Here is a 15,108-nt window from a genome sequence, read left to right as displayed (position 1 = left end):
AAGCTTCTGAAGTAGGTACTGCTATTTCTGTTTTACCAGGAAACCATAGCTTAGCACCTGAGTGATTCTGCCTTCAACCCTGCACAAGTTCCTCCCTTTTGAGTGTGGGTGGAACATGTGAATAGAATGAGATATTCCCATGATTACCTTACCTTATATGGGAAAAAAGAGCTGACTGTGGTGTGCCCAGTCTAACTATGAACCCTTTAAAAGCAGAGTTTTCATCAGTTGGTAGTGGAAGAAGTCAGAGAGATTCAACGCATGAAGGGGACTTGATGAGAGAGACATTCTGCTGCTGAGATGGAGGGAGCAATGTGAGAGGCTCTAAAAGTCGAGCAGTCTCTGGCTGACAGCCAGCTGGGAGATAGAAATGTCAGCACCAGCACCGCAAGGAATCAAATTCTCCCGACAACCTGAATGAGCTCTGAGGTGAATTCTTTCCCAGAGTCTCAGAGGAGAACTTGAACTGCCCAATTTCTTCATTTTGGCCTAGGGTGACCCCAGTTAGTGACCCAGCCAAACCTATGCAAACTTACAGGACTGTGAGCTGGTGAGCGGGTGTTGTCTTAGGTTCCCTACTGAAGCTCCCTGGCAGCATGAGCAGCTATGAGACTGAGTCATGGCCACTGGAATTGGGCAGAAGTACCACAGGTCATTCCCAGGCCTGGCCCATAAAAATCTCCAACTTATTATCCTTCATTCTCTTCCCTTACCTACCGCAGCAATGGAGAGAACTCCAGAGCAACCTTTGGAGTCGTGCAAGAGATAGCGACCCTGCGACTGCATGGGACCCTGAATGACTGTGTAGAGAAAGGAAGGTTTGCTGATTGAACTCTTAACCTGCATAGGGCTGTTAGCTGAGCAACAAATAAATTTCCACGGGGCTTCTGCTAACAGAAACGTGTGTGTGTGTGTGTGTGTGTGTGTGTGCGTGCGTCTGAGTGTGTTTACATCATCCAGATTGTCCTAACTGCCCTAATATACAGAAGGCTTTCTACAAACTGAGATTTCAGAGAGAAGAATGATCTAATCATGTAAGTAGGGATGAATTCCATCAAAAAAAATAGCAAGTTCAAAGGTCTAGACAAATGATTCTTGTATTTTGACCACAAAACAAAACAACAAACAACAACAAACCAAAACCCAAGCAGAAACAGAAAGGAAACCAGCACAGCACTGTAGAAATAAATGAGAGTAGGAAAATGACATATGGCTAAGAAAGTAGGTATGTTGTAGGCCAACATAAGGAGTTTGAATTTTATTTTAAGATTGGATATGAGGAATGAAAAGGAAAAAGTGAAAGATTAATCCAGGTTTTTATTTCTGGCAAAGGGGTGAATAGTATTACTGTTCTGAGATGAGAAAGTCGGGAAAAAGAACATATTTTATGGGAGGTAGCAGATATAATGAATTCAGTTTTGGGGACTTGGAGCAAAATGCATGAAGCAGGAGTGTCCAATATGCAGTTAGAAAATGTTCATAGCTTAGGGAAAAATGTCTGAACTGAAGATAAGGATTGAATCATCACAGGGACATTGTGTGGAGTGTTCCAAAGAGAACCTTGACATAAACCAACATTTGTGGGTGGAGGGAAGAAGAGAAGACAAATGAGAGCTTGAGTAGCTACAGGAAAATTGAGACAGTGGAGTGTCCCAGACACTAATAGAAGAACCTCTGTGATGAAGAAATATGATCAACAATCTGTCAAGGTGTCATGAACTATAGTACTTTCACATGGTCTCTAAACTGGGGACCATAAGAACTTTGACAAGCTTGGTGAGAATAGTTTCAATTGAGTGGTCAAGAATTTATGAAGCCTATGAAGAGGTAGTCGGTAGAATTTTGTCCCCCAAAATTATGTTCAAATCCTAATCCCATTATCTGTGAATGTGACTTTATTTGGAAATAGGGTTTTTATAGATATGCTCAAATTAATATGAGGTCATTCTGAATTAGGGTGGACTCTAAGTCTAATGAGACTGGTATTCTTACAGGGTGGGAGAAATCAACCCAGGAAAAACAGCACATAATAACAGAGGCAGAGAGGAGTGACACAGCTGAAAGCCAAGGAATGCTCCAGACTTCCAGTAACCATGTAAAGCTGAACTAGGCCAGGAAGAATACCCCCATAGAGTTTTCAGAGAAGCATAGCCATGGTGACAGCTTGATTTAGGACTTCTAGTGGAGACTATGAGAGCATAAATTTCTGTTGTTTAAGGACCTAATTTGTGGTATTTTTAAAGGGAGGCTCCTGTAAATGCACAGAAGGTAAGGAGGCAAAGAAAGTAGGCTAGTAGAAGTAAGGACTATGACTGTGGAGGTAAGAAAGGAAAGGTTGGGGGCATGAGTGGGAGAAGGAACTTAGAACCAGAACATGTTTTCTCCATGTTTGTCTTTTTTCCTTCTCCCACATGTAAAAGATATGCTGATGGGGAGAGTTAGTACAGGAAGAGAGATAAGGAAAAGTCAGGCTAGTTGATATAGAAGTACTCACCAAGGAAGGAGAAGTTGATCCAGAGGGGGATTAACCCTCTGCAGGAGAATGGGGAAGAAGGGGAATATTGATTCTTTGTTTCCTAGGGGAATAAGGGAAATATTGATTCTGATGTAGAAAAGCTAATAGGTTCTGTGACAGCAAGCAGAGGAATGCCATTTAAAAGCTTCAGTTTGAGGTAGAAAGGAGAGTCATCTGCTAGATTCAGGGAGGCCAGGGTTTAAAGAACTGTGGCCAATGACCAAAGAACAAGTAATCGAGAATGTGGGACAAAGCACACTGGGGAAACAGAGATCAAGAGCAAGCATTTAGAAGCCTACTGGGGATTGGAAAACATTGGATATTAGAATAGCACCAATCTGGATGCTTATCGAATTTTCTTCAGCAGAGCTCAGGATCCCCAGGTTTGGGTGTAAGGAACACAATGAGATTGATCGAGATTTGGTGGGTTTCCCCTTGAATATGTTGCAATAATAACAGGGTGAGAAAGTTAAACAAAATGAAAAGAAAATATTTCCAGTTATTACAGAGCTACCTTAGAATGCAAGGAAAGACAGAACCTAACAGATGGGGAGAGTAGGAGAGATTCAGAAACTGAAAGTTTCAAAGAAGAACACAAATATTTTTAGTATGAGTAAATAAGTGAAAAAGATGGAAAATGGGTGTTGTTGGATAGTGGCATATTTGAAGATTTTTTTTAATTTTTAATGTTTATTTATTTTTGAGAGAGACAGAGACAGCGAGTGAGGGAGGGGCGGAGAGAGGGGGAGACACAGAATTCAAAGTAGGCCCCAGGCTCTGAGCTGTCAGCACAGAGCCTGATGCGGGGCTCAAACTCACGAACGGTGAGATCATGACCTGAGCTGAAGTCGGACACTCACCCAACTGAGCCACCCAGGTGTCCCGGATAGTGGCATATTTGAACCTAATATATTAGACATGGAACATTTCTAAGTGATGGCAAGGTCCAGGATACTGAAATGAGGGCAAGTAACCTAATAGCACAATTGCGTTTCCTATAGATGAGAAGATAAGACATATGACAGGCAGAGCTGTCTAATGGATTGTTCCTATGACAGATGAAACAACACAGGATACTGTCAGACCTTGGGTAAAGGAAGAAGAATGGGGTAAACATAGGTGCTCAAGCCTTTATCAAATCGGGGAAAAGAAGTAGGATGTTAGCAAAAATGAGTAAAACAGAGAAAAGAACTTCTTTCAGTCAAAGAGCAAGAGTCTTATAGGACTAAGTAAGTACTAAAAAAGAGTGAAAAAGTAATCATCTGCAATGATGTATGCTAGAAGAGAATCACAGAATCCTGACCCTATCCTCTCGATTTCTTTTTTTTTTTTAATTTTTTTAATGTTTATTTTTGAGAGAAGAGAAGGTGAGAGAGAGAGATCGACAGGGAAGGGGCAGGGAGAGAAGGGGACATAGGATCCAAAGCAGGCTCTGTACTGACAGCAGAGAACCTGATGCAGGGCTCGAACTCAGAAACCATGAGATCATGACCAGAGCCAAAGTCAGAGGCTTAACTGACTGAGTCACCAAGGCACCCCATAATTTCTGAATTACACAGACATCAAAAGATGATTTATATTCACTTCAAATGACTGAAGAAGAAATTGTTATCCTCAGGAGAGGCTCAGTTTTCATTTATTTCAAGAAGATATAAGAAATATAACCTTCTCTAAACACCTCCAACTGAAATATAAGTTCCATGAGGGCAGACCTTTTGCACCTTGTGTTTTCCACTGGATCATCAATGCTTAGAAAAGTATTGAGTGTCTATATCGTAGATACCCAATAATATCCATTGAATGAATGAGCCATTCCAGACAGATGTGATTGTCTCTTTTCTAAATAATTTTTATTATTGTCATGGGATATATCAATTTTTAAACTGATTTTGTTTAGATGCTTTATCTTCTCCGATATTTTTTAGGTATTTGAAGGAAATCTTAGAATGTTATTAATCAGTGAATCAAATACATAGTTATAGGTCGAATTGTGCCCCCCCATTCATATGTTGAAATTTTAGCCCCCAGTACCTCAGAATGTGACCTTATTCAGAAATAGGACCACTGTAGCTAGTTATAATGAGTTAAAATGATTGGGGTGCCCTGGGTGGCTCAGTCAGTTAAGCATCTGACTCTTAGTTTTGGCTCAGGTCGTGATCTCTCACCTTTGTAGTTTTGAGACCCACATTGGACTCTATGTTGAGATTCTCTCTCTCTGCCCCTCCTCCACTCTTGCTGTCTCTGTCTCTCTCAACATAAAAAAATAAACTTAAAAAATAAATCAATAAAAATGATGTCATTAGGGTGGGCCCTAAAACAATACGACTTGTGTCTCTAAAAAAGGGGACATTTGGCACAGGCAGCACACAAGGAGAACACCGTGTGAAGATGAAGGCAGAGATCAGGACGAAGCATCTACAAGTCAACGAGCTCCAATGACTGCCAGCAAACCACCAGAAACCAGGAAAGAGGCACAGAACAGATTGTCCCCATGGCCTCAAAAGGAACTGACATGGGCAACATATTGATCTGGGACTTCTAGCCTCTAGAACAGTGAGACAGTGAGACACGGAACAACACGGAGTGTTGTTGAATCCACTCCGTGACACTTTGTTATGGCAGCCCTAGCAAACTTATACAACTGGTTTAACCAAAAAAAAAAAAAAAAAAAAAAAAAAAGAAAAAGAAAAAAAGCTACATCTTGGATAATTAAATGAAAATTTTTAAGAAGCTTCAGGAACAGCCTACCTCATTAAAACTGTTTACCACATTTAGCATATTAATTACTTCTGAATTATGCATCGGTGTTTGTTGTCATTTACTTTAAAATATTAGTTTACTGATTCTCCGTGTTTCTTCAATTTAATCCAGTTCATTTCAACTCAATTCAATAAAAGTTTGTTAAATGCCAATTGGGTCCTTATTTCTATGTATCATAGAAGACTAGAGATTAGGAAAATAAATAATGACATGATGACTATACCTAATGAACCTACATTTTTGTTTTGGATCAAGATGTATCCCCTTTAAATAAGTTTTTGTCACAAGATAGAATATATTTAAGTGACAAATTTGTAGGAAAGTTATATGAAAGGTTCTGTGAATCAAAGGAAAATGTGGGAATTGAGGTAGATCATCAAATACATTGTGTGACATTTTGATGGTGGTACATAGTGGGGAGGTACGACTGAACTCTACAACCCTGGATGTTATTTCCCTCCATCCTTCTGAAATCCCTTCAAATATAAAGTGCTTTCCTATCATTTAAGAACATAATAGTCATCAACTAGGTTAACAGATTACAGGTAATATTTGGGTACAGGTCTTAAAATATAAATTTAAACATGTTTAATTTCTTCACATACTCATGCACTATAGAAGTATCTTAAAGTAAAAATGACACTTCGGTTGTACTGTTGACAATTAACCACAACTGATATTTCAACATTCTGGACAAGTTATTTGATTTCACTTGACCTTTTGTTACTAAGCGAAAATGGCTCTTTGAGAGTAAAGTATCTACTGTTCATTGACCCAAAGGTCTGGTATGTGGCCAAACCTTGAGCAACTTTCCTAGAGTCTTTGATCACGGAGTTAGTGATCTAGCTTTTTTTCTTAATTCAGGCTCTTTTCCTTGTATCCTCAAGGTTTCTTAGACTTTTTATAATTTAATACTATATGTCTGTGATATAAAAAAAGGACAAAATATGACTTTAGTTTGTAATAGAGAGAGAGGCACCATGACTCATAGATGAGATCATTGCCTTACCTGAAAACCCTCATATGCACCATCTTATATTAATACTCAGCTTTATGGATTAGAACACAAGCATGTTAATTGTATCCCCCCAAAAATATTACTTTCTGTAAAAGGACTGATTTATATGCACCGCATTTGTGGTATACAAAAGTTCAAAATTAAAGAAAATATCAAGGTTAAAGTGAAGCTTTATTTTGCTAACAAAGGATCTTTTGTAAACCATCAGTGTGAATGAATATAATTTAGCTCAAATTTGTAGAGAATTGATAAGGTTCCTTATAACGCTTGGTTAGAAGTACCTAACCTTTAAATGCTTTTTATTGTGCCATAAGCAATACAGCTTCTACCTCAATAAATTTTTCATCGTCAGACTTAAGTGTTTGGAAGATTCAAGATGAACATTTCTATTTTGCTGTTTATACATGGTTCTTTTTGACCTTGGCAAATGAGACCAAAAAAAATAGCTTTTGCACTTTTAGTTGGTTAAAAATATAAATACTTACTGCCTGTGTAACTTTACCAGTTATACATCTGCTTTTCCTCTTTCCTTTCCTTCTCTCTCTCTGTCTCTCTCTCTCTGTCTCCCGCCCCCCCCTTCCACCCCCCATCACACACACACACACACTTCTTACACTGCTATTATCCTTGCTTCTTCACTGCCTTAGCATTAGTGATAAAGCCCAGGTCCTGATGAAGCAAGTGGGGAGATGCCTTCTCTGGTACAGGAAATCAGCCACATTTACTCAATCATAAGACTACTATAGATGTATTAGATGATACACTTGAAGACATACATGTTTTATGGTTTGATGTCAGATATATCTATGTCTATACTATAGAGTCCCTACTGACCTTTACTCCTTTGGAGTTCTAGTAGTTATAACCAGCAGTGGCCTGGATGAGTTAACCAACAACAATTTATATAGTAAAAAAAAGAATTGTCCGGGGAATCACTATTCTTTCTTTACCAGTTAGCACAGCTCACATAAACCTCCTGTAGTTTAGTTCTCCCAGTTACCACCATCTTGGTATCCTTGTTTCTGAAAACTTTGTAAGCTTCTCTGAAACATCTCACAAACTTCTTAAAGATTGCCAGTTTCTGGTAGGGTGCTCATTTAAAATGAGAATGATCTGGTTGGCTACAGTTTGGATAGTCATCATCAATCAGGATGCTATCTAGCCTGAACTTTGAAACAATCCTGGTATGTTGAACAGTCTCACAAAAGGTTTCTTTTCTTTTTTTTTTTTTTTACCTCTTTATGAACATACTGTATACACACATCTTAAGTGGCTCACAATAGCTCTGTGGGTGATATCAGTGTAGGCCCTTCAATCCTTCAATAATGTTTTTAATCATAAGCTTTAAAGCACAATTGTTTTTACCTCGAAATTCTTAAAAATCTGTTATGGGACAGAAATAAGAGATTAATGGAGATCTTGCAAAAAAAGATAAATGGCACCACCAGAATACCACAAAACTGGGGGAAAAATTAATTGAACCTATACTTTTGATAAATATTTATTTTTTGCAGAAGAAAAATGCATACTAGTTTAAGCTGTCATTATACTAACCTACATCCTATTTTTCATATTATTAGTAATACATAATGTGGTAGTTTATATTCAAAAATAAAACTAGAATGTATATACCTCATGTATTTATCCAGAAATACACCAAGGTTACTATGGTTACGAAAAATCCATTACCTTTGAATACAGAATGAAAAAGTTTGACTTAAAGTGTGTGCTATTTATTATAGCAAACATCAACAGCCTTCGGGAGGTTCTCTAACTGGATTCATTTTTCAGTGTCACAACTGACCCACCATACTACTAGCTTATGGCCTATGCAAGGCAAAAAATTTGAACTGTATGCATTTTTAAATATATTTTGTACTAACTCAAGGTGCAGCAATGCCTTTGACTTTTAATGCTTCATATTTAAGAGAAAGAAGAAAAAAATTCAAACCACCTAGATGCTAAGTGGCTTCTGAATTGAAATGCATTTACTTTTTACCTGTACCCGCCATGGTGGCAAGATCCATTTGCTACACATAACAGAAGAATGTTGGTTCTATGCGGGGACTTAAAAAGAAGCTACAAATAAATGGAGTAAGAGTGAGGAAAAAAGAAAAGGTTGACACTTTGAATATTTAAGAGGGACATTAGGTCAAGGTATTAAGGAAGTTTTTGATAAAGTAAAAGACAAGGAATTTTAAATAGTGCAGATGATTACAACCAGGGGAAAGGGGGTATAAAACACAGATCTTGAGGAAGTTTCAAAATTACTCCTCACGTATTAAATTTTTACTCATGAAGACTGTGATCAGCTGAATCAAAGTAAAATATACATCTCTAATAAACATGCAAAAAGTATGCACTATAACTAGTTGTTCAACACACAAACAAGAATAATATTTTTCACCTGCAAAATTATCAAAGATTTAAGAACATAACATGCACTTCTGACGAACTTTTCTGGGAAAAAGTATGAAAATGTGTATCAAATGTTTTGTAAAGGTTTACTACCTTGGACAGGTGTTCCCCTTTTGGGAATCTAAGAAACAGGGATTGTATACAATAATATTTGTCACAACATATTTAAAAGAGAGATAAATTAGAAACTTGAGCACTTTCAAGTGGTTAAATGCATTAATGTGCATTTAGATGGGATAGGATGTTAGCATTAAAATATTTCAAAATATTTTCAGAAAAACTCTTCATAAAGTGGGATTTAGTCATAATAAGGAAATATGCAAGGATTCAAAATTATACATTATAGATCAATTTTGTTAAAATGAGTAAAATACTAGAAGGAATGACATCGTATATTGAGTTTCTATCTGTAGAGTGGGATGATCAGGTGTTAGACATCTGTATGTTTTAAATTACCTTCAATAAGCATATAGTGCATTATCATTTAAAAAATATCATCAATTATTTCTCTTGTCGATTAGACTGCACCTTCAATTTCTCTTCTTACAAATCAACATTTCAGCACTAAGGAGATCCATTCTAAACTCTCACTATCTGGAGAGGGCTGATAGAAGAAACTGCTGTAGCCATTTGGACAGACAGATTCCCTTTCTCATTCTGCCTTCTCTGTGATTCCTAGTAGACAGGTGGACGTTGAAGACATAAATGACCTGAAATTAGTGCACATTACAGACATAAAATCTTAGAATTGAAAGGGATCTTAAAGGCCATTTTATTCAATCCTCACACAATTTGAGAATCCGTACAAAAGTCGGCATTCAGCCTACGCCAATAGAAGAAAAAGCACTCACTTTAGGGTGCTGTTACAGACTGAATTGCCTCCCCCAAAATTCATATTTTGAGGCCCTAACTCCCAATGTGACTATATTTGGAGATGGGACTTTTAAAGAGGTGATGAAGGTTAAATGAGATCATAAGGATGGAACCCTAATCCAACTGGACTGGTGACCGTATCAGAAGAGGAAGAGACAAGGGGGCTGTGCACACAGAAGAAAGACCTTGTGAGGACATGGTGAGAAGGCAGCTGTCTGCAAGCCAAGGAGAGAGGCCTCAAGAGAACCCAAACCTGCCAACACCTTGATCTTGGACTTCTAGTCTCCAGAACTGTGAGAAATAAATTTCTGTTGTTTAAGCCACCCAGTCTGTGGTATTTTGTTGTGGCAGCCCAAAAAAGAATAATACGGGTGCTCTGGGGTTTGTAATCAGGCTTTGGTCTCCCTGTCAGTGTTGTTGTGAGGGAAAATAAAATAACGTGCAATCATTTGTAATATGTATTTATGTAAATATATCATGTTTACATATTATGTAGCTTTCACATATTGTGTAAATATTTACATGTTTACACAATATGTTTATGTTAATATGTTGATAATTTGTATGTTTATATAAAATATTTACATATTATGTGAATGGATAATATATAATATTGATTCATGTAAAGATAAGATAATATATAATAATTTGATAGTAGAATGTATAAAGGTTAAAAGCATGGACTTTGGGGCCAGACAGATCCAGGTTTGAAGTGGTTCCTCCAATATGGACCAGAATTTGTTAACCTCTCCAGGCTTCAGTTTTACTGGCTATAACGTCAGAACAATCGTGCAACACTTTGAACCCCATCATAATGCTCTTGGCTTCATTCCTCTCCTTCGTGTTGCAGTCCCAATGTGTCTCCTATCTCTAGCCACTTGGGGATGAGAACAACAGGAAATACAGTTGCTTGTGAGAAGCCAAGAAGGCTACAGAAAACAAAAATACTACCTGAGATTTAATCTTTAAAAACCTACACAACCAGTGAAAATCATCGAGGAATCTATTACCTGGGTAGCTAGAGAAGATGGTTGTGGGCACTTTAAAGATATTACCATTTCATTACATAAATATCACATTTGGGGCATCTATTCTGCTATCCACTTGGGTAACACTTGCCAAGATTTTTCATTGCAGATACCATAGTCACAGGGTCTGTCAATGACTCAATCAAGCAAAGCACAGAATTGGTGTCAAGTTGTAGGTAGTATTAGACACCAGTGTGAATTCTGGCTTCCTGTCTTCCCATTCTGCTCTTTTTCTGGCTGTGCATAGAGTCAACTCATAGGGCATTCTGCACGTTTGGGGAAAATTTAAGGCTTATGTTTTGAGACCTGCTATCAGCCACACAACTTTCCTGTGAACTGGGTTAGCACTCATGTCTACACATGGAAGGGATCTTAGTTTCTTTTTCTCTGGTTTCTACCCTTTATCTTTTAATTTTCTCTGTCATTTTTTTCTTTCCCACCCTACTCATACCCTCCCACCAATTCCCCTTTGCTATATTCTTTTTTTTAATGTTTATCATTTATTTTGAGAGAGAGAGAGGGAGAGAGAGAGGGAGGGAGGGAGGGGGGAAGGGTAGAGAGAGAGGGGGAGAGAATCCCACGCAGGCTCTGAGCTCTCAGCACAGAACCCAATGCAGGACTCAGTCTCATGGAACCAAGAGATCATGACCTGAGCCAAAATCAAGAGTCAGACACTTAACTAATTGAACCACTCAGGTGTCGCAACTGTCTTCTTTTGTTCCCAGCAGTCACCTGACTTCATTCACTCGTTTACTCAACACTATTTATACCTATTCTGCGATAAATCCTGGAGATGCAGTAATGAACAAGACACTTAAGCATACATGTTTTTATGATGCTTATGGCTTAGCAAGACGAACTGATAAGTAAATAAACAACCTTACTCAAAGACAATACAAACAAACAAAAAAAGAGGGGGCACATAGGTATTCAGTGAGCATAGCTGGGGCATATTAAAATTCATACTTGAGATATCAGAGAAGGTTTCTCAGAGGAAATGTCTGTATTGGGCCTAAAAGATGTGTTTTCTTATGTATGATGATATATTTTGGTCCTACAGAAGTGCTTTATATTAATTATTAATTAATGTGTAAGGTTTATTCTATGATATGCTTTCATTTCTTTTGAAGTAATTTCTGTGGCCCATCATATTTAATTAAAATAATGCCTTCAGGCATTACTAGGGCAATAGTAATCTATTTCTGAAGTTTAAAGCATGAACTCTGCATTCTTCAGGAAATAATATTATTCTCTAAGCACTAAGCATATGTTAGGTGTTTTATTTATAGTGTAGTTCTATTTAAAATCTTGAAAATTGTAGTTGTTCCCATTTTATAGATTCAGAAACTAAGTCTCAAAAGTGAAGTAACTTGTTTTAAGACCACGTTTTTTCTCATTGCCAAGTAATATTCCATCCCTTTCTATTTTTTGGAATAGCTTGAGAAGGATAGGTATTATCTCTGCTTTAAACGTCTGGTAGAATTTACCCCAGGGAAGCCATCTGGTCCTGGACTCTTATTTGTCAGGAGATTTTTGATAACTGATTCAATTTCTTCGCTGGTTATGGGTCTGTTCAAGTTTTCTATTTCTTCCTGTTTGAGTTTTGGAAGTGTGTGGGTGTGTGGATGGAACTGGAGAGTGTTATGCTAAGTGAAATAAGTCATACAGAGAAAGACAGATACCATATGTTTTCACTCTTATGTGGATCCTGAGAAACTTAACAGAAGACCATGGGGGAGGGGAAGGAAAAAAAAAGAGAGGGAGGGAGAGAGCTAAACCATAAGAGACTCTTAAAAACTGAGAACAAACTGAGGGTTGATGGGGGATGGGAGGGAAAGGGGCGGTGGGTGATGGGTATTGAGGAGGGCACCTGTTGGAATGAGCACTGGGTGTTGTATGGAAACCAATTTGACAATAAATTTCATATAAAAAAAAAAAGACCACATTCTTTTCATCAGAGCCAGAATGCTTGGATCGGTATCATAATACTACTCAGTCTGCGTGACTTTAAAGAAGTTACTTAATCTTTCTATGCCTCAATTTCTTCATTTGTAACATGGTGGTAATAATATCTTCCTCATGTAACATGTTTTACAGAATTCTATCCCACCTTGAGGAATAAAATATTAAAGTGAAAGCTTTTGTCTCCTGAAGTTTCTCAGTCTAGAGAAGACACAAAAATGTAAACCCTGATGAAGCAACTAGGTAAATGTCATAGCCCTGTCCACAAATGCCTCATACTTGCACCTGTATGTGTCCCCACGAAGACACACAAGCACCAACAGATGAGGGACAATGTGTGGCTGATTCCCGATTACAACCTTAGTACCTGGCATTAATGTGAAGGAGTTAATACATAAATAATTAATCTCGCCTCTGACTCTAACTTGTTGTGACCTTTCATGAAGAATTTAATATCTCTCGGCCTCAGTTTTTTCATCAATAATGTTTGATTCATGATGTCTTACTTGACAGTCACATATAGTATATAAAATACCATACAATATATAACCACTATAATTACTACACAAATATAAGCACAGTTCAGATACCAGGCAACAAGACATGATATAGGCTTCTTGTGTTTTACAAGGTTTTCAGAAATTTATTTCATTTTACTCAAGTGTCATCACACTATAGTATGATCTGGGCATATATACCATGTTTCTTCTCAAATGGCCCAAAATTCAGATGATACTGAGTCACACGTCTGAGTCTCAATGTTATCTCACATTCATGAGGATTTTAGAGTAGCTAACCCATGTGACACTGGAATTTGTCTGAAATGACATTGACTCAACTGGGCATTGTGAGTGTGATTAGGGACAACACAAGAGAACCAAATAACAGGAGACAAAATAAGTACCCCAGTTTTAAAGACCACACTTTCAGACAACTACAGACTATAGTTATCTGAAACATACATAGAGTAATATGGACTACAACTATTTACTGATACCTATAGAAGTCTTACCTGTGACTGTATAGTTCTCTTCACTGCCTGAATAGATTATCATCCCATCCATATATAAGGAGTACTGAGTTATAATACCATTTGCTTTTTTGGGTGGATTCCAGGAGAGTAACAAAGAATTGGGAAGAGATTTGGCTACTGGTGGCTGAACTTCCTGTGGGGCTATGAAAAAGAAAAAAAAAAGATTTATAGAGTCTAATTTTAGTTTACTTTTCTAATTCAAACTTTTCAGACCTAAACCAATAAATCATGAAATAAACCTGAAATCCCACGCATGGAAATATTCTTGATTCGTGGGCAGCTTGTCAGTAATTGCTTTAGGAACAGTACTAAATAACTGTCCTGAATTTATGAGAATTTGCATCAGTGATGGATGGGGAGTATAACACTAGTTCACTTGACTGATGCTTGTGTTACTTCATCAAGAGTATTATTAACCCATAATCTCTACTTGGGGCTGTGCCTATTAAAGCAAATTAAACAGATAGAGTCCCTACCCTTGAGGAGCTTTTGATCTAAGGTGGGCAACGCTGGTGAGGGCAGTTCATAATAGACATAAAAATAAACCTATCTGTACCTATAGAAATAACCATAAGTACAGAATCCAGTAATTAATTATGAAAACAACATTGCATTTTTTTAAAATAAGGTTCTGTTAATTTTCTGTAAGGGTTAATAAATTGGAATCATAGGAACTAAAAGTTTTAAAATATTGACCCTAAATACATCTATTGTTTGGTACATTGGCAGTAACTTGAAGAAAAAGCTAGAAGAGGAAATTCCTTAAGTAACGAAGAGGGAATGGTGAACGGCACCAGTAGGAATCCCTCTAGGGTACAGCTGTGAAGTGGGTTGAAAGGGTACCAGGCAAAAGCCGGACAGAGGAGGTGGTGTATATAGAGAAAATAAGGACGACAACAGGGCTCTTGTCCCATATTGACGCTGGTGGAAGGATTTGTAAGGGGAGAGGATCACCCAGTGCCCCAACAGAAGCAATGACACATGAAGAGAAACAGTGCTTTCCTCTGTAGGTTAGACTGAGGGGACCCTTAGAAAACAGTGATGATAGGGCACTGATGGTGTAGTCCAGGTAAGGAAGCTCTGGTTGGGTCAAGTGCAAAGCACAAAGAATAAGAGGCCACACAAAGGTTTTCACAGGCTCGTCTCTCCGCTCCTGGTTTCATCATTTGGGGCCATTGTCTTTCTGTTACATATCGTCTGTGTGAGGGGTACTTGCTAAAGGACTTGAAAGAAGGAAGGGGACAAGAGGGAGTCAGGAAGGGGGACAGATGAATACTGAGGGAGAGAGGTTGGCTGACTCTTCCCCCGAGGATCAAGCTTTTCAATCTCTTCAGCAACTTGACAGCTAGATGGTAGAAACAACTTGTAATTCCCCTCATCCAGGAGAGAGAAATATAAAGCAACAATGCTTCAAATGTTTGGAGAGCTGTTATCTCTTGAAGTGATGCGTTCTGATGCTTGAGCAAAGCTTTCACTTTGGAGTGCTAAAATATTTTCTCTT

The 15,108-nt window shown here is 37.9% G+C and overlaps 1 protein-coding gene across 1 annotated transcript in view; it reads right to left on the bottom strand.

Moving 5' to 3' along the window:
• USH2A (usherin) overlaps positions 1–15,108 on the bottom strand; it is a 754,837-nt gene that overhangs the window by 394,797 nt on the left and 344,932 nt on the right. The window contains exon 31 of the mRNA XM_047077230.1: positions 13,587–13,748. Within this exon, the coding sequence (XP_046933186.1) occupies positions 13,587–13,748 (162 nt within the window). The remainder of the gene's footprint in view (positions 1–13,586; positions 13,749–15,108) is intronic.

The sequence above is a fragment of the Lynx rufus genome, unplaced genomic scaffold (genome assembly GCF_022079265.1).
Source record: "Lynx rufus isolate CCGP_SWC_20201006 ecotype Redwood Valley unplaced genomic scaffold, mLynRuf1.p SCAF_15, whole genome shotgun sequence".
Classification (NCBI taxonomy): domain Eukaryota; kingdom Metazoa; phylum Chordata; class Mammalia; order Carnivora; family Felidae; genus Lynx; species Lynx rufus.
This window is presented reverse-complemented; position numbering and strand designations above follow the sequence as displayed.